General features: G+C 37.8%; 1 protein-coding gene across 1 annotated transcript in view; it reads left to right on the top strand.

The window, feature by feature from the left end:
- LOC120861069 (GPI-anchor transamidase) overlaps nucleotides 1–20,257 on the top strand; it is a 145,240-nt gene extending 124,983 nt beyond the window's left edge. Inside the window, exon 11 of the mRNA XM_040236739.1 lies at nucleotides 19,788–20,257. Coding sequence (XP_040092673.1) covers nucleotides 19,788–19,904 — 117 coding nt within the window. The 3' untranslated portion in view covers nucleotides 19,905–20,257. The remainder of the gene's footprint in view (nucleotides 1–19,787) is intronic.
- Nucleotides 20,258–26,885: the final 6,628 nt, after the last annotated feature.

Genomic DNA, 26,885 nt, shown 5'->3' on the forward strand with positions numbered 1-26,885 from the left:
TTGTTCATAGTGATGCTTTCTAAGGCCCACTTGACTTCACATTCCAGGATGTCTGTCTCTAGGTGAGTGATCACGCCATCGTGATTATCTGGGTCATGAAGATCTCTTTTGTATAGTTCTTCTGTGTATTCTTGCCACCTCTTCTTAATATCTTCTGCTTCTATTGGTCCATACCATTTCTGTCCTTTATTGAGCCCATCTTTGCATGAAATGTTCCCTTGGTATCTGTAATTTTCTTGAATAGATCTCTAGTCTTGCCCATTCTGTTGTTTTTCCTCTATTTCTTTTCATTGATCTCTGCGGAAGGCTCTTTTATCTCTCCTTGCTATTCTTTGGAACTCTGCATTCAGATGCTTATATCTTTCCTTTTTTCCTTTGCTTTTCACTTCTCTTCTTTACACAGCTATCTGTAAGGCCTCGTCAGATAGCAATTTTGGTTTTTTGCATTTCTTTTCCATGGGGATGGTTTTGATCCCTGTCTCTGTACACGAACCTCCGTCTGTAGTTCATCAGGCACTCTGTCTATCAGATCTAGGCCCTTAAATCTATTTCTCACTTCCACTGTATAATCATAAGGGATTTGATTTAGGTCATACCTGAATGGTCTAGTGGTTTTTCCTACTTTCTTCAGTTTAAATCTGAATTTGGCAATAAGGACTTCATGATCTGAGCCACAGTCAGCTCCTTGTCTTGTTTTTGCTGACTGTATAGAGCTTCTCCATCTTTGGCTGCAAAGAATATAATCAGTCTGATTTCGGTGTTGACCATCTGGTGATATCCATGTGTAGAGTATTCTCTTGTGGTAGCCTCTTCTCTTGCTATTAAAGCAACCTTTCTTCCCCGCTTCTACCCTTGAATCTTAACACCAGCTATCTCTAATATGTGCTCTACAGCTCATTAGTCTTGTGCTTTATTGTGTTGTTTTGAGTCGTGTGACCCCATGGACTGCAGCGTGCCAGGTTCCTCCATCCTCCACTGTCTCCTGGAGTTTGCTCAAATCATGTCCATTGAGTTGGTGATTCTATCTAAGCATCTCATCCTCTGCCTCCCCCTTCTCCTTTTGCCTTAAATCTTTCCCAGCATCAGCGACTTTTCCAGTGAGTAGGCTCTTTACCTCACGTGGCCAAAGTATTGGACCTTTAGCTTCAGTATCAGTTCTTCCAATAAATATTCAGGGTTGATTTCCTTTAGGATTGACTGGTTTGATCTCTTTGCAGTCCAAGGGACTCTCAAGCGTCTTCTCCACCACCACAGTTCAAAAGCATCAATTCTTTGGTTCTCAGCCTTCTTTATGGTCCAACTCTCACATCCATACATGACTACTGGAAAAACCCTAGCTTTGGCTATATAGACCTTAGTTAGCAAAGTGGTCTCTGTTTTTTTAACTTGCTTTCTAAGTTTGTCATAGCTTCCTTTCCAAGGAAAGCTTATTTTGTTGCCCCATAATATTCGTGAGGTAGGGTGTTGCCTGGAGGAGAAGTCTCGACCTATTTCCAGAGTAATTCTGCAATTTAGGAGTATTATGTAATGGTTAAGAGCACTGACTTTGAAATCAAACTAAACCATGTTTCACGCCTAGCAAAACCACTTACTAAAGTTTCTAGCTTGTGACTAATCAAGTTACTCAATATAGTTTTCTCATGTTTGAAATAAGACACTAATTATATAATTGTGTCACAGTGCTGTTGTAAGGATTAAATAAGATAATATATGTGAAGGTCTTATAAAGGAGTGGAACTTTTGGTCAGTACTCCATAAATAATAATCAAGATTATGTGTAGTGGTGGTAGTTTTGTAATAATTATTAATTTTCCTCATCTGTTAAGCAGGGTAATGATATTATCTACTTTGAAGGCAATGCACTGACACATTTAAAATTCTTTAATGCATGGTGTATAGTAAATATTTAAGTGTTAACCATTATTATTTGCAGTTTCTGCTTGACTATTCTGGGTTCTTTCCTAAAACATTCTTATCAACACAGATCTCTTGTTTTAGAGGCTGACTGGAAATCCCTTTCCTCTTGCTTGATTCTCTTCTTTCCATATCAGTTTGGGATGTGGAAATTTTTGTGGACTTTACCGAAGTTATGTGTCTTTTAATTATCTGGCTTAAAATTAGATAAGATGGTAATTTGTATCTGTCAAGGCATAGCTTGTCAAATTCATTGCCATAAAGTTATTTTTGTATCCTCATTATTTTTTTAATCTCTGTATAATCTGTGGTGATATTCTCTCTTTTCTTCTTTTTTTTTCCCCTTTAAACCATTTTTTTCAGAAGTTTATCACTTTTATTGAACTTCAAAGAAGCAGTTTTTGGTTGTTGATATTTTCCTCTACCCTCCCTTTTTTTTGTCTTTTATTGTTTCACTTTTTAATTTTCTTTTTTGTACTTAGTTTGGGTTTCATTTGCTCTTTTTTTTTTTTTTTTTCAAATTTCTCCAGGTGGAATCTTTTTCATAAATTACTGATTTCAGATATTCTTTTCTAATACAATTGTATAAAACTATACATATCTCTGTAAGCATGATTTATGTACATCCCACACATTTTGAAGTGTATGAATAAAGAGTGTCACCTGCCATTTCAGTAAACAGGCTGCCCACCATCAAGCCATCAGCAACTGCAGCCACCCCTGACAATGCACCCTGAGGGTAAAGGAACTCAGCGTGGAGAAAATTGGAATACTGGCAGTAGATTGCTAAGATGCAAATCAAGGGAATAATTTCAATAAGTCCAGACTCTTGCATCTTCTCATACATAGAAAAGTGTTAAATTCATTAACTTGAGATGTCTGGTTGTAAAAATATAGTTAGCAGTAATTGTTTGATGTTGGATACCTGGGTTTTTTTTTTTTTTCTTTCCTTTTTTTTCTTGCCCCCCACAAAAACTCCTGTATATTCTGACTTGTCACTTACCTCTTTGCAACAGTCCCTCAGAGCTATCTGAGAGGCTGTATCCTGGACTCAAGTCTTCAGTAAGACTGCCAAATAAAACATCAGTTTTTCAGCTTTGCATTCTTTTCAGTTGACAAATATATTTTCATTAAATTCAAAATATTTTCTAATATCCCTTGTAATTTCTTCTTGGGTTACTTAGAAATATATTGTTTAATTTCTAAGTATGTGAAGATTTTTCCAAGTTCTCTCTTCTGTTACTGATTTCTAGTTTAATTCCACTTGTGGAATACTCTGTGACATCAGGCCTTAAAAATTATTTGAGACTTGTGTTAGAGACCAGAAACTGGTCCATCATGGTGAATGTCCACGTGCACTAATATAGCATTTGCATTCTAATATCACTGGGTAAAGTGAAATAAATATGTCAACTACATCAAATTGGTTGATAATGTTCAGATTTTCCATATTCTTACTGATTTTTTTTTACTAATTAATTCTGAGATTGCACTGAAATACACAGTTATAATTTTTCCTTTCAGTTCTATCAGTTTTTCATATGTGTTTTTGAAACTTTAAGTACATAAAACGTTTAGAATTGGTATACCTTTTTGGTGAATCAATCCCTGTATTAGTATGCTGCTGCTGCTAAGTCACTTCAGTCGTGTCCAACTTTGTGCGACCCAATAGACGGCAGCTCACCAGGCTCCCCTGTCCCTGGGATTCTCCAGGCAAGAACACTGGAGTGGGTTGCTATTTCCTTCTCCAAAGCATGAAATAGAAAAGTGAAAGTGAAGTCGCTCAGTCGTGTCCGACCCTCAGTGACCCCATGGACTGCAGCCCCACCAGGCTCCTCCTTCCCTGGGATTTTCCAGGCAGGAGTACTGGAGTGGGGTGCCATTGCCTTCTCCATATTAGTATGAGAAGTTCTTTTTTTATTCCCTGTAATATTCGATGTTCTAAAGCAGGGGTTCCCATCCTCTAGGCTGTGGACCAGTACCTCCTGTCAAATTAGTGACAGCATTAGATTAGAAATAAAGTGCACAATAAAGGTAATGTGCTTGAACCATCCTGCAAACATCCCCCATCCCAGGTCTGTGGAAAGATTGTCTTCCACAAAACTAGTACCTGGTGCCAAAAAGGTTGGGGACCGCTGTTCTGAATACTGCTTTATTCTGATGTTAATATGGCCTGCCCAGGTTTCTTTTTCCATTTGGAAAAAGAGATTTTGATTTCACTTTTAACTTATCTGTTTTGAATTTAAAGTGGGTTTCTTATAGGTAGAATATCATTGAGTTTTATGGTTTTATTCAACTTGACGATCTCTGCCTTTTAATTGGAATACTAAGATCCTTTGTAGCTCATATGGTTAAGAATTACCTGCAGGAGACCTGGGTTCAATCCACAGGTCAGAAACATCCCCTGGGGAGGAGAATGGCAACCCACTCCAGTATTCTTGCTTGGAGAATTCTATGGGCAAAGGAGCCTGGCAGGCTATATAGTCCATGAGGTCACAAAGAGTTGGACAGGACTGAGCAACTAAACTCAGTTCAGTTCACTTCAGTCATTCAGTTGTGTCCGACTCTTTGTGACCCCATGAATCGCAGCACGCCAGGCCTCTCTGTCCATCACCAACTCCCGGAGTTCACTCAGACTCACATGCATCAAGTCAGTGATGCCATCCAGCCATCTCATCCTCTGTCGTCCCCTTCTCCTTCTGCCCCCAATCCCTCCCAGCATCAGAGTCTTTTCCAATGAGTCAACTCTTCACATGAGGTGGCCAAAGTACCGGAGTTTCAGTTTCAGCATCATTCCCTCCGGAGAAATCCCAGGGCTGATCTCCTTCAGAATGGACTGGTTGGATCTCCTTGCAGTCCAAGGGACTCTCAAGAGTCTTCTCTAACACCATAGTTCAAAAGCATCAATTTTTCGGTGCTCAGCCTTCTTCACAGTCCAACTCTCACATCCATACATGACCACAGGAAAAACCATAGCCTTGCCTAGACAGACCTTTGTTGGCAAAGTAATGTCTCTGCTTTTTCATATGCTATCTAGGTTGGCCATAACTTGTCTTCCAAGGAGTAAGCGTCTTTTAATTTCAGGGCTGCAGTCACCATCTGCAGTAATTTTGGAGCCCCCCAAAATAAAGTCTGACACTGTTTCCACTGTTTCCCCAACTATTTCCCATGAAGTGATGGGACCAGATGCCATGATCTTAGTTTTCTGAATGTTGAGCTTTAAGCCAACTTTTTCAGTCTCCTCTTTTGCTTTCATCAAGAGGCTTTTTAGTTCCTCTTCACATGCTGCCATAAGGGTGGTGTCATCTGCATATCTGAGGTTATTGGTATTTTTCCCAGTAATCTTGTTTCCAGCTTGTCCTTCTTCCAGCCCAGCATTTCTCATGATGTACTCTTGAGTATAAGTTAAATAAGCAGGGTGACAATATACAGCCTTGACGTACTCCTTTTCCTATTTGGAACCAGTCTGTTGTTCCATGTCCAATTCTAACTGTTGCTTCCTGACCTGCATACAGATTTCTCAAGAGGCAGGTTAGGTGGTTTGGTATTCCCATCTCTTTCAGAACTTTCCACAGTTTATTGTGATCCACACAGTCAAAGGCTTTGGCATAGTCAATAGAGCAGAAATAGATGTTTTTCTGGAACTCTCTTGCTTTTTCGATGATCCAGCGGATGTTGGCAATTTGATCTCTGGTTCCTCTGCCTTTTCTAAAACCAGCTTGAACATCTGGAAGTTCACGGTTCGCGTATTGCTGAAGGTTAGCTTGGAGAATTTTGACCATTACTTTGCTGGTGTGTGAAATGAGTGCAACTGTGCGGTAGTTTGAGCATTCTTTGGCATTGCCTTTCTTTGGGACTGGAATGAAAACTGACTTTTTCCAGTCCTGTGGCCACTGCTGGGTTTTCCACATTTGCTGGCATATTGAGTGTAGCACTTTCACAGCATCATCTTTCAGGATTTGAAAGAGCTCCACTGGAATTCCATCACCTCCACTAGCTTTGTTCGTAGTGATGCTTTCTAAGGCCCGCTTGACTTCACATTCCAGGATGTCTGTCTCTAGGTGATTGATCACACCATCGTGATTATCTTGGTTGTGAAGCTCTTTTTTGTATAGTTCTTCTGTGTATTCTTGCCACCTCTTCTTAATATCTTCTGCTTCTGTTAGGTCCATACCATTTCTGTCCTTTATCGAGCCCATCTTTGCATGAAATGTTCCCTTGGTATCTCTAATTTTCTTGAAGAGATCTCTAGTCTTTCCCATTCTGTTGTTTGCCTCTATTTCTTTGCATTGATCACTGAGGAAGGCTTTCTTATCTCTCCTTTCTATTCTTTGGAACTCTGCATTCAGATGCTTATATCTTTCCTTTCTCCTTTGCTTTTTGCTTCTCTTCTTTTCACAGCTATTTGTAAGCCCTCCTCAGACAGCCATTTTGGTTTTTTGCATTTCTTTTCCATGGGGATGGTCTTGATCCCTGTCTCCTGTACAATGTCACGAACCTCCGTCCATAGTTCATCAGGCACTTTGTCTGTCAGATCTTGTCCCTTAAATGAGATCCTTTCACTTAATGTAATTATCAATAGTTAAATCGGATTTAAATCTGGTTGGATTTAGATCAAGCTTCCTTGGTGGCTCAGATGATAAAGCATCTGCCCGCAGTGCGGGAGATTCGGGTTCAATTCCTGAGTCAGGAAGATCCCCTGGAGAAGGAAATGGCAATCCACTGCAGCACTCTTGCCTGGAAAATCCCATGGACGGAGGAGCCTGATTGGCTACCAGGCTAGCAGGATTTAGATCTGCTGTAATGCTGTTTGTTTTGTATTTGCTCCATCTGTTTTCAGTTCCTTTTCCTTTTCTGTTTTCTGTTGAGTTTGTAGGATGCCATTTTAACTCCACTTTTGGTTTATTAAGTGAATCCAGTTTATTAGTGTTGTTAGTCTAGGATTTGTAATACGTATCTTTAATTTAATACAGTCTACTTTAAATAGTTGACTTCCCTGGTAGTCATCTTCTTGAGGCTTCCCTGGTAGCTCAGCTGTAAAAGAATCCACCTGCGATGCAGGAGACCCCGGTTTGATTCCTGGGTCAGGAAGATCCCCTGGAGAAGGAAATGGCAACCCACTCCAATATTCTTGCCTAGAAAATCCCATAGACAGAGGAGCCTGGTGGAGTACAGTCCGTGGGGTTGCGAAGAGCCGGACACGACTGAATGACTAAACACGAACTTGAAATAGTATATTATTTTATGTACAGCATAAGAACTTTATAATGATGTGTTCTCAGTTTCTCCCTTCTATTCTTTATGCTGTTGTTGTTATATGTTTTGATTCTACATCTTTATGAACCACACAGTCTATTATCATTTTTACTTTAAACAGTCAATTATCTTTTAAGGAAATTTTTGAATGAAGAAAACATTTTTATTTATTTGTTTAGCAGTTTACCATTTTTATTTCTCCTCTTTCATTTGTGGAAGTCTGTATTTCCCTCTGGTATAATTTTCGTTCTGCCTGAAGAACTTCTCTTAACATTTCTTGTATTATAGGTCTGCTGTAGGTATACCTTATAGTATAAGTATTTGATATACCACTTTGTATATTGCTAATGAAGGTCATGGCATCTGGCCCCATCACTTCATGGGAAATAGATGGGGAAACAGTGGAAACAGTGTCAGACTTTATTTTGGGGGGCTCCAAAATCATTGCAGATGGTGACTGCACCCATGAAATTAAAAGACGCTTACTACGTGGAAGACAAGTTATGACCAACCTAGATAGCATATTGAAAAGCAGAGACATTACTCTGCCAACAAAGGTCCATCTAGTCAAGGGTATGGTATTTCCAGTGGTCACGTATGGATGTGAGAGTTGGACTGTGAAGAAAGCTGAGAGCCGAAGAATTGATGCTTTTGAACTGTGGTGTTGGAGAAGACTCTTGAGAGTCCCTTGGACTGCAAGGAGATCCAACCAGTCCATCCTAAAGGAGATCAGCCCTGGGATTTCTTTGGAAGGAATGATGCTGAAGCTGAAACTCCGGTACTTTGGCCACCTCATGCAAAGAGTTGACTCATTGGAAAAGACTCTGATGCTGGGAGGGGTTGGGGGCAGGAGGAGAAGGAGATGACAGAGGATGAGATGGCTGGATGGCATCACCGACTCGATGGGTGTGAGTTTGAGTGAACTCCAGGAGTTAGTGATGGACAGAGAGGCCTGGCGTGCTGTGATTCATGGGGTTGAAAGAGTCAGACACGACTGAGCGACTGAACTGAACTGAACTGAACTTTGTATATTGTTATGTAGGTCTGCTGCAGTAAATGTCTGTTGAATTCTCAAAGGTTTTGTTTTACTGAAATTTTATTTCATGTTCATCCTCGAAAGACTTTTTTTCACTTGGCACATTTTCCCTAGAATCTAGGTAACATTTATTTTGTTTCAGTACTTTAAAGATGCCTTTCTTTTGTCTTCTGGATTCCATGGTTGCTGACAGCACATCTTCAGTTATGCTTATCTTTGTTCCACTGTAGCAGGGGTCAGTACACTTTTTCTTAAAGGACCAGATAGTAAATAGTTTAGGTATCTGATCTTTGTTGCAACTACTGAACTTTGGTTTAATGTGAAAGCAGCAGTAGACAATATGTAAATGAATGAGCATGGCTGTGTTCTTATAAAACTTTATTTGTATAATCATGTGACTAACTCATCTGCTGTAGTTTCTTAAACCCCTCTCTGTAAGAATACATCTCTTTTTACATGACTGCTTTTAAGGTGTTCTTGCTATCATTGTTTTCCTTTTCTTTTTTAAAAAATTTAATGTATCTGTTTACTTTGGCTGTACTGGGTCTTCAGTGCTGCGCTTGGGCTTTCTCTAGTTGCGATGCACAGGCTTCTCACTGCGATGGCTTCTCTTGCAGAATGTGGGCTGTGGGTGCAGGGGTTCAGAAGTTGTGGCACGTGGGCTGTAGAGCACGCAGGCTTTAGTAGTTGTGACACATGGGCCTAGTTGCCCCGTGGCACATGAAATCTTCCCAGACCAGGAATCGAACCTGTATCCACTGCATTTGTGGATGGATTCCTAACCCCTGGACCACCAAGGAAGTCCTACCACTGTTTTTCAGAATTTTTATTATGATGTTCCTTTTTGTGGCTTTCTCTGTGTTTCTTAGTGTTGGGCTTTGTGGATTTGGTGGTTTATAGTTGTTATGAAATTTGATAAAATTTCAGTCGTTATTTGTTTAACATATTTTTGTCTCTTGCTTTTTAGGACTCCAGTTACATGAATGTATTCCTGCTTAATACTATGCCACGATAGGCATAACTTAGGCTCTCTGTATTCTTTTCCCTTCTCTTTTTCTTTCTGTGCTTCATTTGAGTAACTTCTCTTGCTGTCTTAATAGTTCTCTGCTAAAGTGTCTAATCTACTCTTAATTTCATCCAATGTAGCTTTCATCTTATATATATTGTTCATCTCTAGAAATCCTATAATAGATCTTATTTATATATTCTCTTTTCTCATATGATCATGTTTTTCTTTACATGCAATTTATAATAGCTATCTTAAGAGCCCTGTATACTAAATACATCATCTTTTTCATATATGTGTCTATTTCAACTGATTAATTTAAATCTTGGCTTTGGGTGATATTTTCCTCCTTCCCATGTCCTTTTAAAAGATTGGATGCTAGCTGTTTTATTTTTGTTGTTGTTGTTGTTGGCTGTTACATTTTGGATTTTTGTTTTATTCTTGTAATGAGTGCTGGATTTTGTTCTAGAATCAATTTGATTCCTTTAAGGATTGCTTTTAAGTTGTTTTAGGCAGATCCAGATCAGCAGTGGCTACAGGACTAGAAAAGGTCAGTTTTCATTCCAATCCCAAAGAAAGGCAATGCCAGAGAATGCTCAAACTGCCGCACGATTGCACTCATATCACATGCTAGTAAAGTAATGCTCAAAATTCTCCAAGCCAGGCTTCAGCAATACGCGAACTGTGAACTTCCAGATGTTCAAGCTGGTTTTAGAAAAGACAGAGGAACCAGAGATCAAATTGCCAACATCCGCTGGATCATGGAAAAAGCAAGAGAGTTCCAGAAAAACATCTATTTCTGCTTTATTGACTATGCCAAAGCCTTTGACTGTGGGGATCACAATAAACTGTGGACAATTCTGAAAGAGATGGGAATACCAGACCATCTGACTTGCCTCTTGAGAAACCTATATGAGGTCAGGAAGCAACAGTTAGAACTGGACATGGAACAACAGACTGGTTCCAAATAGGAAAGGAGTACGTCAAGGCTGTATATTGTCACCTTGCTTATTTAACTTAGAGTACACCATGAGAAACGCTGAGCTGGAAGAAGCACAAGCTGGAATAAAGATTGCCGGGAGAAATATCAATCACCTCAGATATGCAGATGACACCACCCTTATGGCAGAAAGTGAAGAGAAACTAAAGATCCTCTTGATGAAAGTGAAAGAGGAGAGTCAAAAAGTTGGCTTAAAGCTCAAAAGTCAGAAAACAATTATCATGGCATCTGGTCCCATCACTTTGTGGCAAATAGATGTGAATACAGTGGATACAGTGGCTGACTTTATTTTCTGGGCTGCAAAATCACTGCAGATGGTGACTGCAGCCATGAAATTAAAAGATGCTTACTCCTTGGAAGGAAAGCTATGACCAACCTAGACAGCATATTAAAAAGCAGAGACATTACTTTGTCAACAAAGGTCTGTCTAGTCGAAGCTATGGTTTTTCCAGTGGTCATGTATGGATGTGAGAGTTGGACTATTAAGAAAGCTGAGCACTGTAGAATTGATGCTTTTGAACTGTGGTGTTATGACTGCAAGAGAGATCCAACCAGTCCATCCTAAAGGAAATCAGTCATGAATATTCATTGAAAAGACTGATGTTGAAGCTGAAATTCCAATACTTTGGCCACCTGATGCTAAGAACTGACTCATTTGAAAGGACCCTGATGCTGGGAAAGATTGAGGGCAGGAGAAGGGGACAACAAAGGATGAGATGGTTGGATGGCATCACTGACCCAATAGACATGGATTTGAGTGGACTCTGGGAGTTGGTGATGGATGGATAGGTAAACCTGGCATGCTGTGGTTCGTGGGGTCACAAAGAGTCAGCACAAGTAAGCGAATGAATTCAACTGAACTGAACTTGTCTCTCTTGACTTAGGTCCCTGATATCTAGACCCTCTTTCAAAGGGCTCACCTAATTAGATCAGTCTCTCTCTCCAGGATAATCTCCTTTTTGACTAATTGAAGGTCACTGATTAGGGACCTTAATAACATCTTCATAATCCCCTTGTCTTTGTTATATAATGTAACCTAGTGAAAGGAGTGATATCCCGTCGTATTCATAAGTCCTGATCCACACTCAAAGGGAAGCGATTACACAGCATATGCACACCTGGGAGAGGGAATCTTGGGGGCTCTCTTAGAATCCTGCTGATCACAGTTCGATGTATACTGCAAGTGTAATTTGAAGATTACAAATCATATTTTATACAGAAGATGTTGATAGACTGGAAATACTAACAAACTACAACTAATTAAATGGTTGAAAACAAATAGCTAAATTATCTGCTAAAGTAATTGTAACCTTAGTGGATTGTTTTTTTTTTTTTTTCTTAAAATATAATTTAACTGTTCTGATAGGCTCATTATATTTTAAGGAAAAAATCTTATTGAAACATTGTAAATTTTCTATTTGTTTTCCAGTAAACATGTATAATTTTTTAAATCCTCAATTTTTTCTTTTTACATAATTTTAGTACCTAGTTCTGTTCTCTGTTAACTGTTTGAAGTTCTGTGGTTAATGTTCTCCTAGAAACATGAAAGAGGAGACTGAACACTGTTCACAATTGGCAATGTAGTGTTGCTAAGCTACCTATCTTTTTAATTTGAAATATTAAGCATTTCAATAATAGGTAGCCCTTAAGCTTTTAAGTGTTTGCTCATGACACATTGCAATGTTTTATATATGCTTTTCACCTCTGTATTATAGCTATTATTGTGAAAGTTTAAAAAAAAAGTATATTTAATAGCAGTCAGTAGAGTAGCTTAACTACATAAAATTAGTCATTTTATGAGAAGCTCTAATATGGACACAAATGAAATTACAAGCTATACTTTAATGTGAACTTACTTCAAATGCAGCTGTACTATAAAATGCAATAATTATACCAATCTCTCATTTGATTGTAAGTAAAATCATTGTAGAATGCCTAAAATATTACCTATAGTTATTTTAAAAATAGCAATATTGTTATTCTCTGGAAATATCATTAAATCCATACTGAAAAAGCACTTTATTTTATTATGGCGCTGTCATGCTATTCATGTTATTTTTTCTCAAAGAAGGATATCATGTACTAAATGGTATTATTGTAGAACATCTTCTAAGTTTGAAAAAGATGAATATAGAAAGATTCTTCTAGGTGGACTCTTTTATTAAAAGTTTTTCCTCTGCATTCCTCTTTCCCCCATAAAAATAATTAAAGAAATACCTATCCATTGTAGAAAATATATTTTCAAAAGTGTAGATAAGTGTAGAGAAAAGTTTGAAAGTACCTCTAATCCTGTTTCTTTCTCAGAAACTGTATTCAGACTTCAGTTTCCTTTTTCTGAATATTGTTATAAGATCATATTTCATACTCAATTTGCATTTTACTTTTATTTTCATATTACAGTCTAAAGCATCTTTCCAAATCATTAAAATTGAGAACATTCTTGATGACTAATTATGTTGATGTGCAGTATTTCTCATATTATCTATATAGTTTCCCACCTTTATTTTGTAAATACAGTAAGAAGAAAATCTTTGTGCAAAATCTTTGTCAGCATTTCTGAATTCCTTACTGTAGAGCCTAGCTAGGAGTGCAACAGATTCTAGGAATGAAAATTATGAACATTTTAAAGACTTCTGAACATATAAATAGATTACTTTCCCTGAAAAGTTGACCATCCTTATTAACATTTACTAATTCAGTTTTGAAACAAGGAAGAAATAACACTTTAACTTGCTTTTATGATCAAAAATTATATTTTTCAGGTTTTTATTAGCCATTTGTAATTATTGTGAAAATTTTCATTTCCCTATAACATTTGTTCATAAATCCATGTGTCTTTTCTTACTCATTTTTGGTAGATCTGAGAGTACTGAATTTAACCCCCTCTCTGTCATATTTTCTCATTTATTTGCCTCTTAGTTTGATTTATACACTTAATAAAATATCGATTTTTCAAAAAGTTCTTTTAAAAATCTCTCCACCTTTTTATTTCCATTTATTGCTTTTAAAGTTATAAATCCCTTTACTGTGCAGATACCATATTCACCTGTGGGTGGTTGCTGGCTAAACTCTCAGAGGCATTGCATTGTTTCAGATCCCAGAATGCAACTGGTTATTCACAGAGTGACCCTCCTGGCCGTAATGCTTGCTACTTTCAAGCTGCACCCTTTCTTTCATCAGGATTTTCTAAGTGCCAGAGTCCTGTGGGTTTGGCATCGAACAAAGCAGATGCAAACCTCTTTCTGTCACCTTCCCCCTGCTATCTAGTATGACTGGGGTATCACTCTTCCCAATGCCTGGCTTTTACCATCACCATGATTTTGTTCCATGTGTCACTGCTTGGATGTTATCTCCTCCTGTCCATCAACTTACATATGACACCTTGTTCAAGGGCCAGCTCATCCAAGAAGTCTTTCCTGAATAGCCACCCATTGACAGTCCCCTTAGCTTGCAGGCCCTTTGATGCATGCTTTTCATAATGAAATCCTTTGTAACTGCTCTCCACTGGTACCGTTAACATAGCTACCATTATGATAGACCCCTGGGTGCCACTTTACAAAAGTAATTGAAAACATTTTTTTTTAATATGTCATATGTTTACATCTAATTCTTAACCATGTGAAGTATATTTTGGTTTGTAGTTTTGGTTTAGAAACAAAACTGATTTCTTTTCCAGATGTTAACCCATTGCTAGAGGACCAGTAAGAATATTTCCTTGCTTGTTGATTTGTTATAGTTCTTTTATAATATCCAATATAATATCCAAATTGTTGGATACTGAGCTGATTGACTACTTTCTATTCTGTTTCATTGATCTTTTCTATTTTGTATCAGAGAATATTATAGATTAGCTTTATCATATCCTCTTTGATATTCAGGACTGTTTACCCCTCTATACAGTAATATAGATTTTTAACATATGAGATGAATTTATAGAATTAGATTTTATAAATTTATAAAATGACATTTAAAATGAGATTTTTATCCTCATGCTGTGGATATTCCCAGATATTTTATGTTTTTTAGTGCTATTGTGGATGAAATTTGTTTCTATTCTGTTTTCCAACTCATTTTTACTGGCACATTGGAAGGGTATTTTTTTATATTTATCTCAGATCTGAACTCTTTGTTCTCAGTAATTCTAAGAGTTGGTTTTGTATAGTTTGTTGATACCTAATTGTAAAATCTGCAAATATGAAAATTATTTCTTCCTTGAACTGACATCTGGATTAGCTAAAAATTCCAGAGTGATATTAATTAACAATATTAATAGTGGGCATTTGTGTCAGAAAAAACTAAAATTATGGTTAAGGTAAAACAGTGGTCAATTTTCTGTTGGAAGCAAAATTATAGTTAAAAACAAATCATCTTTAATTATCCTAGATTAAATTAATTGCTTTGCAGATTTACCATATGTAAGATACATCAAGATTCTGGGAGAAATGAACATTTCTCTAGCAGAGGGTTGGGTGGTGGCAATATCCAATGAATATGAATTGCTGACTAACTTCAAAAGGAAAGGAACAAGACTTGAGCTAGAGTAGCTCACGTATTTGGGAGGAGGAAGGTTAGAGAGAAGTGAGGTGAATTAGTCTCTAGATTCCCCCACTTTATTTCCTTGGGAGCAGTTCCCAGCATGGTGACAAGTGGAGTCAATCTCTTCCCAGGAAGACTACAAGAAAGAGCTAAAAGTGAGCATAACTGCCACTCCCTTAAAGTGAGGAGTATGGGGCAAAGAACATTCACAAAATTTACCTCTAGAAGTCTCATGACTTCTGCAGAGTCTGCTATACCTACTGTTCAGGGGAAACAGGTGTTTGCTGCAGTCCTTACTTAGTGAAATTTAGCTCAGATGAGTGAAATGGGGCTGAATTTCTTGTTCTAGAATACATCAGGGGGATTATCTTGACAGACCTCCCTCCCCTCAATCAAGTTCATGATCCACAAGGAGCTGATTAGCCGCCCTTCATGCTGGTTTTATATATACCATTGTTGCAGAAACTTGAAAAGTATGTAGATGAGAACTTTATTTTCTTATGATAATAAAGGATCAGGATTTTTCCTTCTATATTAATGGTCATCTCAGTGGGTGCATTTCATAGCTTTTGATGAATAATAAGCCAAAAGTTAGTGGCTTAAAACTTCAACTATCTATTTGACTCATAAGTCTTCAGGGTAGGGATTCAGGCTGAGTTCAGCTAAGCAGTTCTGTTCTTAGCTGGGCACCCTCTTGAGTCTCTGGTCAGCCTTGTCTTGGCTAGGCAATTCTGCATCTGGGAGGTGGCCGGCTGCTGGCTGGAGAACTTGAGTTCGTCTCCATCTGATGTCTTTTTTACCTCCAGAAGCCTTACCTACATTTGTTTCTCATGGTGGTAGCAGAGGTCTAAGAGAGAGCAGAAACAGGCAAAGAAAGCCTCTTGAGGCTAGCATGGAATTAGGACACCATTGCTTATGTTCCTTTCCGTTGGCAAAAAGAAGTCACAAGGCATGGAAGAAAGACGTAGAGTATACCTCTTGACGAGAACTGCCATAAAGCAATATATTCAAAATGTATGGACACAGGGAAGGAAGTATGGGGAATTAGGACCTTTTTTTCCTGTGATTAGTCTACCACAATTTGGTGAATAAAGGACTCAGACAGGTGCTTAGGACACTATCTTCCAGCTCCCTTTTTACCTCAACCTTTTGTCCCTGTATCTTGTAGTATTTTATCTTTATGCTATTCATTTGGTTTTGGCTTCTTGTGCATTTTTATTCAAATCCATGTCAAATAAAATTTTTCTAAAATTATTCTTTTGTTCTTTATGAAATCTTTTCAGAGATATGTTCTTTGTGTCTTCAGGAAATTTCTTCTTCATATGTTGGAGTGTTTTTACTCATGGACCTCACCTTGGTTTTTGCCTTTTTCTTAGAATACTGTCAGTATCTCCCAACAGAGCATATGGATGTTTCTCACCATCTACTTAGATTTGGATCCTTTCAGATCTGTATCTGAAGAATAGTTGTTCAACATTCCCCAGTGACTGGTAGCCAGTCATCAGATGTGGTTTTGAACTAAACTAGGGTCATGTGCTGCTGTGCTGGGTGTGCCTGGCTTTTGGACACTTTAAAAAGATGAAGTATGTGGAAAAAACATTGTTTCTTAACATATATTATTGAAGGGATTTTTCCTGTATTTTCCCTTCTTTGCAGAGATTTTTGTTTGGATGTTGAGCCTTCTTGGATGCAGTAAACCTTTGCCAGTGCCCGCTACTTTCTGATATGCTCTTTACTGGGAATTATATTTAAATAGATGTAGAAAGAAGTATGCCATTAATTGGTTGGGGAAGAGTTGCACTACTCTGGCTGCCTCATAAAGTCACCTTCTATGGCAACACTGTTTCTCTTAAACAGCAGGCAGAAAAAGTGAGAGAGCTAAAATCCCTTTCTCAGCTGACAGAATTACCTGTTTCACAGAGCATAGCAATCTTTTGCATCCTGTGTAGTATTCAGAAAACTGGGCCACCATTAATTTGTTTCTAGACCTGGTTTCCAGACTTACAGATAGTGAAACTGTCTGAGGTTTCTCAACAGAGGTTAAGTTAGTTTTAGTAGAGAGTGCTGTTGTCTCTTTCTGTGCCTTTTTCTGTGCCTTTCCTGAGAAGATGGGAGCAGCTGCACTAGCAGGATTCTTCATAGATGTCATGCTAAGAGTCCAAACTGTATTTAATTAATAATTCATTTTCCATTTTTTTGTTAGTCAAATATATGTAGTGAAAATACAATAAAAATAGAGCAACTGCAAATAGTAGTTTTGAAAGGCTGAGATTTGCTACTTTTGTTAGCTTGTACAGTGTTGTGATGTGAATAAATATACCATTCCATAATACTTCTGGAGTAATAACATACATTTCTTGGCCTTCCATTATTGCCTTCAGAGTTTGCCATTGGCAAACCACAGTTCTAGCACTTTGCTTTCTCCTCTTGTCCTCTCCTGGGCATCAGTGGTCTAAATGTGGGACATATTTAGTTGAAGGATCAGGAAGCAGTGCCTCCAGAATTCTCTGCAACAGTTTTAAAAATAACAGATTGAAATAACTATCAGGACCAATCTTTGGAGAAATGCTGCTGCTGTTGCTGCTAAGTTGCTTCAGTCGTGTCCGACTCTGTGCGACCCCATAGACGGCAGCCCACCAGGCTCCCCCATCCCTGGGATTCTCCAGGCAAGAACACTGGAGAAATGCTAGTTACTTCTAAAGAAGTTACATGCTGAGTCACTTCAGTCGTGTCCAGTTCTTTGCAACCCATGGACTGTAGCCCACCAGGCTCCTCTGTCCATGGGATTCTTCAAGAATACTGGAGTGGGTTGCCATTCCCTTCTCCAGGGAATCTTCCCAGCCCAGGGATCGAACCCGAGTCTCTTATGTCTCTTGCATTGGTAGGCAGGCTCTTTACCACAAGTGCTACCTGGGAAGCTACAGTTGTCTAATCTCTGGCAACTGTTTCTGCCTTCTGAGTTTAAGATGTAATGGTAAAATCACAACTTCAGGGAATCCATCTCATTGAAAAGTAACTAGAATTCCTACAGATACAGAAGTAAGATTTGCTGTTAACTACTTGATTATTTATTTCAGTAATCTGTAATGAATCATAGTGCCTAAATGATGCTCAGCGTTTTCTTACATGACTTGATTTAAACACCACCTGAAAGTTTTAGGTGCTCTTGAACTCTTGAAGGTTCACATCTCCTGAACATTTAGCACTGAAATTCATTAAATTAGTTTATAGAACAGTTGTCTATATTATAACCTGTTCTTCTACAGTGCATAGTTTAATGCCAAGTTTTGACAATATTTATTTAACTTTTTAAAAGTAATAACCTAGTAACCTGTGTGTGTGTGTGTGTGTGTGTATTTTCAAATACTATATAAATCAGATTCCTAGTTACTGGGGAAAATCTGAATCATATCTCCTCAACCAAGTCAATACTCTTTAAAGTAGATTCCCAGGGAGCGTCTTCTGACTACTGTGTAAAGATGTGCTTCCACTAATAATGATTTTTTTTTTTGAGTTAATAGCTCTTTACTAGATAATCATTTCCCAGTTATGGAAAAATAATTTTTGATCTTAAGCTTGTTCATCCATTTGGCAAGAGTTACCAATGTTTGACTATTAGAGAATAAACAGGACAAAAACTGAGCAGCAGTTAATCATGTTTATTTAGTTCACTCACTTGTATTTTCATGTCACATGCTTATGATACTTATATACCTACCTTTATTATAACTATGTTTTATATTCATTACTATAGATTTTCTTCTGAAATTAAGATTTTTCAGTGTTGCACAATGTTCCAAGAGCTTACAAACCATCTGAAATGGTTTGAGAACCACTGAGCTTATCATACATGTTGATGTATGACAAAAACCATCACAGTTTTGTAAAGTAATTATCCTGTAATTAAGATTAATTAATTAAAAAAATACTAGATGTGTTATATGCAATAGAATTAATGTAATTAACACTGCTTTATATTGTTCATGGAATTTTTAGAGTAAATTCCAGGAGTTCTCATCAAAAGGGAAAAAAAGAAATCATTGATTTTTTTATATCACATTACAGTTGTTGCAAATTTCTTGAAGTATTATTTATTCTCAGCATGACCTTGAAATTATCTAAAACATTTTAATTTAAAAATTACATGTTACTTTATCAAAATTTGGTTTTTTAAAGTTTTAATAACTGCAACTTCAATATAGTAATTCATTTCCTTTGTAAAAGAAAAAAATGAAAAGGATTACCTAATTGAAAATCAGCCATTTGCATAAACTTCTCAATTTATAAAATTAAAAGGAAATAGAATTTCTTTCTATCAAAATATCCTTTGGAATATTTTCAGTGAGTTTATAGTCTTGAATACATTAGGTAATTATTAGATATTTTAAAGCATGTATAATAAACATAAATTTATAAGAATCATGGCAGTGAATTAATGGCATGGTCCTTACTGATTTCTGGTAGATTTGACTTGTGTTAGGTTTTCCCTCCTTCCCTCTCTTTCTTCCTTCCTTCTTTCTTTCCTTTCTTTTTTATTTTTCCATGTGATAATTTGAAGATTGAGTGAAGAGCATTAGGTATCCTGGTTATGTAGAGGAAGAAACAAAATATAAGATGTGGAAACCACTAAAAGCCTTTCTGGAATCTAGTTTACATGGTGACGAAAGCAAATTTCAGATTACAGTTTTTCACTTTAATCCATCCTAGAATAGGATTCTCATAACTGTCCTTACAATCTTGGCTCATAATCCAGGAAGTATTAATATATCTCATAAAGAGGCAGTAGTCACAGACCTTCAATTTCAGGATCATAATGTAGCTGGTGAAATGACAAGTAAATGGTGAAGACTGATCTGCCACTCTATGCTGCACAAAGAAACATACAGGACATGTTTATATGTGTGGAACCTGCAGATAGGGAAGGCTAACAGTACATTTAATTTAATCTACGTTACTACCCCTTAAACGCACACTCTGTGAATTACCTATTTTCTATTGGTCTTTATTGTTAAATTTATAATGTCATTCTTGTTTTGCAGAAACCAAAGCTGAAGGATTGGCATCCTCCTGGGGGTTTTATTCTGGGATTGTGGGCACTCATTATCATGGTTTTCTTCAAAACTTATGGAATCAAGCATATGAAGTTCATTTTCTAAATGTGGTGATGTATGAAGACTGCATGAAAGGCTACAACATTGGATATAAGTTCATGTCAATAGATTTTCAAAAATACATTGTTCTTGTGTGACTTGGCAGAAAGTATAAGCAAAGTGTAAATTTGAACAAACTATTGGTTTTACAACTTAAGGAAAAATTGTTGTTAATGCAAGCACTAAATGGCACTAAATATATTTCAGTTTTTCATTTTGTGTGTTATTCAAATATTGGGATAAAGAGATCACAATATTCTCACTGACTGTTTCTGAAAATAAGAATTTCCCCTTGTTTAATCCCCTTTCATTTGGAAAAGAAAAAAATGTGAAGACATTAAATTCTCTTTTTATGTATATTCTCCTAGTCTTTTTCATATTTTTTTCCAAAATAGACATCATATAGAACATTTTGTCAGTTGTCATTTTGTAGTATGTTGTCAACCCTTTGCCTCTTCTTGGACATTCTTCAAGGACACATTGTGAATGGCTGTGTACCATCCATTTTATGAATGTGCAGCAATTTATTTAATATTTTTCTATAATTAGACTACTTTGTTCCACATATTTTCTTTTGTTTCATTCTTTGATGTGTTAATATGGACTTCCCTGGTGGCTCAGATGGTAAAGAATCTGCTTGCCATGCAGAGACCCAGGTTCAATCCCTGGGTCGGGAAGATCCCCTGGAGAAGGGAATGGCAACTCACTCCAGCATTCTTGCCTGGAGCATTCCATGGACAGAGGAGTCTGATGGGCTATAGTTCACGGGTTTGCTAAGGGTCAGACATGACCAAGTAACTAACACTTTCATGTGTTAATATTTTATTTATCAGCTATTCCTGGAATTCTACAGCTAAAATTGTAAATAAATATGAAAAATTAGTTTTTTAATCTGTGGTACTGAGAGTCTCCAGGGCTTTATTTACTGTCAGTTTATCTGGAAAATTTAAGATCTTTGGAAATGTCACATATTGACTGCTCAAGAGAAACAAATCCCATCATTTTTCGTTTCTAAGCATTCCGTGATCCTTTAGAATTGATCACCTCTTCTTCAGTTTCCTCACTGAAAAAGATACTGCTTTTTCACTTGCTGCCCATTGGCTGGGTCTGCACTTTTTCTGGACAGTCCCATAAAATGGATAGACTGCAGGAAAGATCTGTGCTTGTGGCCATGTCCTTGTGTGTGACTGATGCATCGTGTAAGACAGTAAACCTCTTATCTGGTCTCTGATGAGATGCAAGAGCTCATATCCCCACGACTGACTTTTTCATCTTGCCGGCCATCTTCTATCTGTCTGGTAACTGGAAATGGTATTGAGATTGTGCTTCACTGTCAGGCCCAGATATAGTTTCTTCACATATGAGGGGGAGAAAGAAATCCTGAAAGTTGAGTATTCGTGTCTCTGGGATTCATTTTTGTATTTTATCTGTTGTATCCAGAAACTTTGTGTTAATCTTAAAATCACTATGAAGATATTTTTTGTAATTATAGGAAACATTCAGAAGACAACTCTTCCTCTACAATAAGACCTCTTAAAGTTAATATTCCTTAGACTCTGTGTTCCTTGTAGCACTTAAAATATTACCTTTTAATTATATGCAAAATGATCATTCTTTTCACAGGCAAAGGATTAACTGTGTTATCGCTCAGGTTAGAACAAATGGTTTTGAAGCTTTTGCAAGCTCTGAATCTTCATTTTAATTGATCTTTTTATTGGTACACTAGGTAAATGAAGAAGGAAAAATTTTATCTAATTACATGGAAAAGCATCTTTTTGTACATAGAAAGGAGGAAAAGCAAACTTAAATTCAAATAGCTGGATTTTAATAGTCCTATGAGATAAAGGTTGACTGTGTCATCCTCTAAATGCTTACACAAGGTCATGGACACTATGGTTGGAGGGGGTAAGCTACTTAGATTAGTAAAGGAAATATAATTGTTCTTGAGCCAAAGTAATTTAGTTTGAATATAGTGAAACATATCCTGATGGTAAAGACTGCTGGAAGGGAAAAGGATTCCTCTTCAGAGATTGAAGAAGGTGCCCTTCTTAGTTAAAGCCAAACTGGGAAAAGTAATACTGGATATAATATACAAGATTAATTGTATTCCAGACAAATTTCAAAGGGCAGTTATTTCTTTCTGTTTCATTATTGAATTGTCAGAATACAGTTAAAGCAAAAAGCTTGAAATATGTTAAATGCTTAGCTCATAACCATAATCTTTTTATGTAAAGCATATTCTGCCTTCAATAATAAGTAAATCCTCTGCATATGTTAAGTGGGTAATATCATAAGTGTAATTAAATGGCCCAGACTTTAAATGATAACATAAAAGCACAGCCTTAAACATATTCTCCTTGAGTCACAAAGAACTGAGCAACTGAAAGGTGTTTTCCTTTTGCATTTCTCACAGTGTTGTAGTGAGGATCAGATGAGCTAATGATATGACTGAACCCTTTGGACACTGTAAATATTTGGTGGTGTTACTTTTCATATTTCTGGTTAGGAAGATACCAAGGGGGAAGTTAATGGTGCCAGGGTCCCTTTTTCTGTTGTACTTATTTACCTTTCTAAGCTACTCAGTGTTATTCCTGTTCTCTTTGGTATTTTTTCTCTCTTCCCCTACAGTGCCCTTCAGGGGGACAAGGATACTATATAAATGGATCCCAGCAGACATGTCCTAACCTTTTTGGGGAGGAATAGGATAAAATGATACTGTTCAAAGGCAGCCTGCATGAGAAAAAGAAACCAAATGATGTGGATTTTAAAATTATAAAAGTTGTTCATTTGCAGTTTATGAAGGAGAAATGTAGTTTGGATGCAAAGCTGATTAAATTGGATCAAGAAAAATTGGAATTAAGTACAAAAAAATCATTCATTCATTTATAGTTTCCATTTTTATATATCCTAAGCTAGTTGAAAATGATGATTCCCACAACAAGCATAACTCAGCTTGTTTCTGCTTACTGAGTATTTTCCACTATAGTATATGTTGATAACATTTCTTCCATTATGTATGTTGTACAGCAGAGTTACTGTTACTGTGGGAATCATAATTTGAAATTTTGACTTGTGTGTTTCTGGAATCTTCACAATAAATGTTACATTAGAATAGAAAATTTTTTTCATTGAGTTTACCAAAATTAAATTCATCTATAGCAGATACTGTTTAAACTTATGAAAGAAATATTTTATACACATACCACAAGGTATAACAATAAAATGAGATCAGTCTCCATTTTACTTTATGGAATCAGCTCCATTACTTCATTGTCACACTTCCTGCCTGAGTGCATATACCTACATGTGTACCTGCTACATAAATATGAAAGTCTTTCAGTTCATAGACGATATGTGCTAAGTTGCTTCAGTCGTGTTCGATTCTTTATGACCCCATGGACTGGAGACCACCAGGCTCCCCTGTCCATGGAATTCTCAAGGCAAGAATACTGGAGTAGGTTGCCATTTCCTACCCAGGAATTGAGCCAGCATCTCTTATGTCTCCTGCATTGGCAGGCGGGTTCTTTACAAGTGCCACTTGGGACAATACACCTTAGCCAGTATCTTTTTTCCCTTTTCTACTGTTTGAACATGTGCTATAAAACATTTGATGCAATTTAACTGAGTACACCCTTTAATGGGATTGTTATACATGAAGGTGTGATCAAGAAACCCATTATTAAAAATTCAAAGCTAGGAAAAGAAGTGAAAAGCAAAGGAGAAAAAGAAAGATATAAGCACCAGAATGCAGAATTCCAAAGAACAGCAAGAAGAGATAAGAAAGCCTTCCTCAGTGATGCAAAGAAATAGAGGAAATCAACAGAATGGGAAAGACTAGAGCTCTCTTCAAGAAAATTAGAGATACCACAGGAACATTTCATGCAAAGATGGGCTCGATAAAGGACAGAACTGGTATGGACCTAACAGAAGCAGAAGATATTAACAAGAGGTGGCAAGAATACATAGAAGAACTGTACAAAAAAGATCTTCACGACAAAGATAATCACAATGATGTGATCACTCACCTAGAGCCAGACATCCTGGAATGTGAAGTCAAGTGGGCCTTAGAAAGCATCACTATAAACAAAGCTAGTGGAGGAGATGGAATTCCAGTGGAGCTCTTTCAAATCCTGAAAGATGATGCTGTGAAAGTGCTGCACTCAATGTACCAGCAAATGTGGAAAACTCAGCAGTGGCCACAGGACTAGAAAAGGTCAGTTTTCATTCCAATCCCAAAGAAAGGCAATGCCAAAGAATGCTCAAACTACTGCACAATTGCACTCATTTCACACGCTAGTAAAGTAATGGTTAAAATTCTCCAAGCCAGGCTTCAGCAATACATGAACTGTGAACTTCCAGATGTTCAAGCTGGTTTTAGAAAAGTCAGAGGAACCAGAGATCAAATTGCCAACATCCGCTGGATCATGGAAAAAGCAAGAGAGTTCCAGAAAAACATCTATTTCTGCTTTATTGACTATGCCAAAGCCTTTGTGTGGATCACAATAAACTGTGGAAAATTCTGAAAGAGATGGGCAGACTACCTGACCTGCCTCTTGAGAAACCTATATGCAAGTCAGGAAGCAAGAGTTAGAACTGGACATGGAACAACAGACTGGTTCCAAATAAGAAAAGGAGTACATCAAGGCTGTATATTGTCGCCCTGCTTATTTAACTTATACGCAGAGTACATCATGAGAAACGCTGGGCTGGAAGAAGCACAAGCTGGAATCAAGATTGCTGGGAGAAATATCAATAACCTCAGATATGCAGATGACATCACCCTTATGGCAGAAAGTGAAGAGGAGCTAAAAAGCCTCTTGATGAAAGTGAAAGAGGAGAGTGAAAAAGTTGGCTTAAAGCTCAACATTCAGAAAACAAAGATCATGGCATCTGTCCCATCACTTCATGGGAAATAGATTAGGAAACAGTAGAAACAGTGTCAGGCTTTATTTTTGGGGGCTCCAAAATCACTGCAGATGGTGACTGCACCCATGAAATTAAAAGACGCTTACTCCTTGGAAGAAAAGTTATGACCAACCTAGATAGCATATGAAAAAGCAGAGACATTACTTTGCCAACAAAGGTCTGTCTAGTCAAGGCTATGGTTTTTCCAGTGGTCATGTATGGATGCGAAAGTTGGACTGTGAAGAAACTGAGCACCAAAGAATTGATGCTTTTGAACTGTGGTGTTGGAGAAGACTCTTGAATGTCCCTTGGACTGCAAGGAGATCCAACCAGTCCAGTCTGAAGGAGATCAGCCCTGGGATTTCTTTGGAAGGAATGATGCTAAAGCTGAAACTCCAGTACTTGGCCACCTCATGCGAAGAGTTGACTCATTGGAAAAGACTCTGATGTTTGGAGGGATTGGGAATAGGAGGAAAAGGGGACGACAGAGGATAAGATGGCTGGATGCCATCACCGACTCAATGAATGTGTTTGAGTGAACTCCAGGAGTTGGTGATGGACAGGGAGGCCTGGCGTGCTGTGATTCATGGGGTCGCAAAGAGTTGGACACGACTGAGCGACTGAACTGAGCTGAACTGAACTGAAACTTGGAAAGGTGGTCACTGTCATTCTTGTTTGCCTTGTGCTGCTTGAAGCCTCAGAGACTTCAGAGGGCTTTCAGATTCACCTGAGGTATACACCCAGTCAGCGTTTACTGGGTGCAGCTCATATGATATGACCCTCTACTGATAATGGAAGTGCCAGCTCTGCTTGTGCTAGGATCTCAGGGACAGCTGGCCAGAACAATGTAGGTCATTTTCTTAGGGGTCATTTAATATGATCATAAATGTAAAGCCCCTTGGCATTTATGAGAAATTCAGCATTTTGCTCTTTGCTGTGCAGGGCTCTACCTCGCTCTTATTTTTAACCTCTACTCAGGCCAGGTATCATTCTTTAAAGATCCATTAGCCTTGGTGTTCTGGGCTGTCCCATTCACTTCAATTTTCAGCAGATGTCATCTTGAGGTAACAGTTCCTTTTCACTTTCAATGCTATTTAACAATTTCAATCCACAGGCTCTCTTGCCTGCCTTTTCACTCCCCCCTGCCCCCGCCCATTTTAGAGAGGTTGAGGCTTTTCTCCATCTTCCCTCAGCCTTAGTTTTTTGTTATCTTCTGTCTCTGTAGCTTATCCACTCTGTTGGAAACATATCTTTAGCATGATTACTGGATAGTCTAGCCTCACCCCAGCTCCTAATGTCCAGATAACTCCATCTGAATTCCTCTTTATTCCTCCATCACAGTGGCTACTGCATTTCCAGGAGAAGACCTCCTCTTCTCCCCACGCCAAGTTTATAATTTTTTAAAGTTTCAAATGAGGGAAAACCAACTAGAACAAATATAGGCTGGAAGGGGAATTTGCTGGAGGGATATAAGGCTATCTCACAAGCTTGTGAGAAGGGGGTCTGGTGTGAGCCTCACCAGGGACTTCCATGTTCCTGGATTCTCTTCTCAGCCTGTTTCCTTTCTGGTTTTCTCATATGGCTGGTGACTCCAGAGCCCCACGAACTATGCTTTACCACAGAAAAGAAAAAAAGTTACTCCCTTTCTTTATTTCTAGTTCTAATAGTCTTGGGAAAGAACTGAGTAACATTGTTGCCATGAATGGTTCACCTAGCTGGAGAGTCAGGTCCTGTAAACACACAGGAACCTCTGGATCACAGGAGCCAGGCAGCCACCTTTGCTACTACTTTTCTACTAATCTGGTATTCAGTAGGTGATCTGTGGAGCTACAGCATCACTCTGGAGCTCCCTAGAAATGCAGAATGTCAGACCGTACTCTGGACCTACTGTAGCAGAGTCTGCATCTTACCTGATCCCCAGGTAATACACACACACACATGTAAGTAGGAGAAGCACTGATCTACACTTTCTGCTAAATAGCTCAGTTTTATCTCCTAAAAAGGAGATTGTAAAATGATTGTGAATAGTCATTTGTAGAACAGAGAGCATATTTTACGGGTGAATTGACCTTTTAGCATTAT

Source organism: Oryx dammah, unplaced genomic scaffold (genome assembly GCF_014754425.2).
Source record: "Oryx dammah isolate SB20612 unplaced genomic scaffold, SCBI_Odam_1.1 HiC_scaffold_11222, whole genome shotgun sequence".
Lineage (NCBI taxonomy): Eukaryota > Metazoa > Chordata > Mammalia > Artiodactyla > Bovidae > Oryx > Oryx dammah.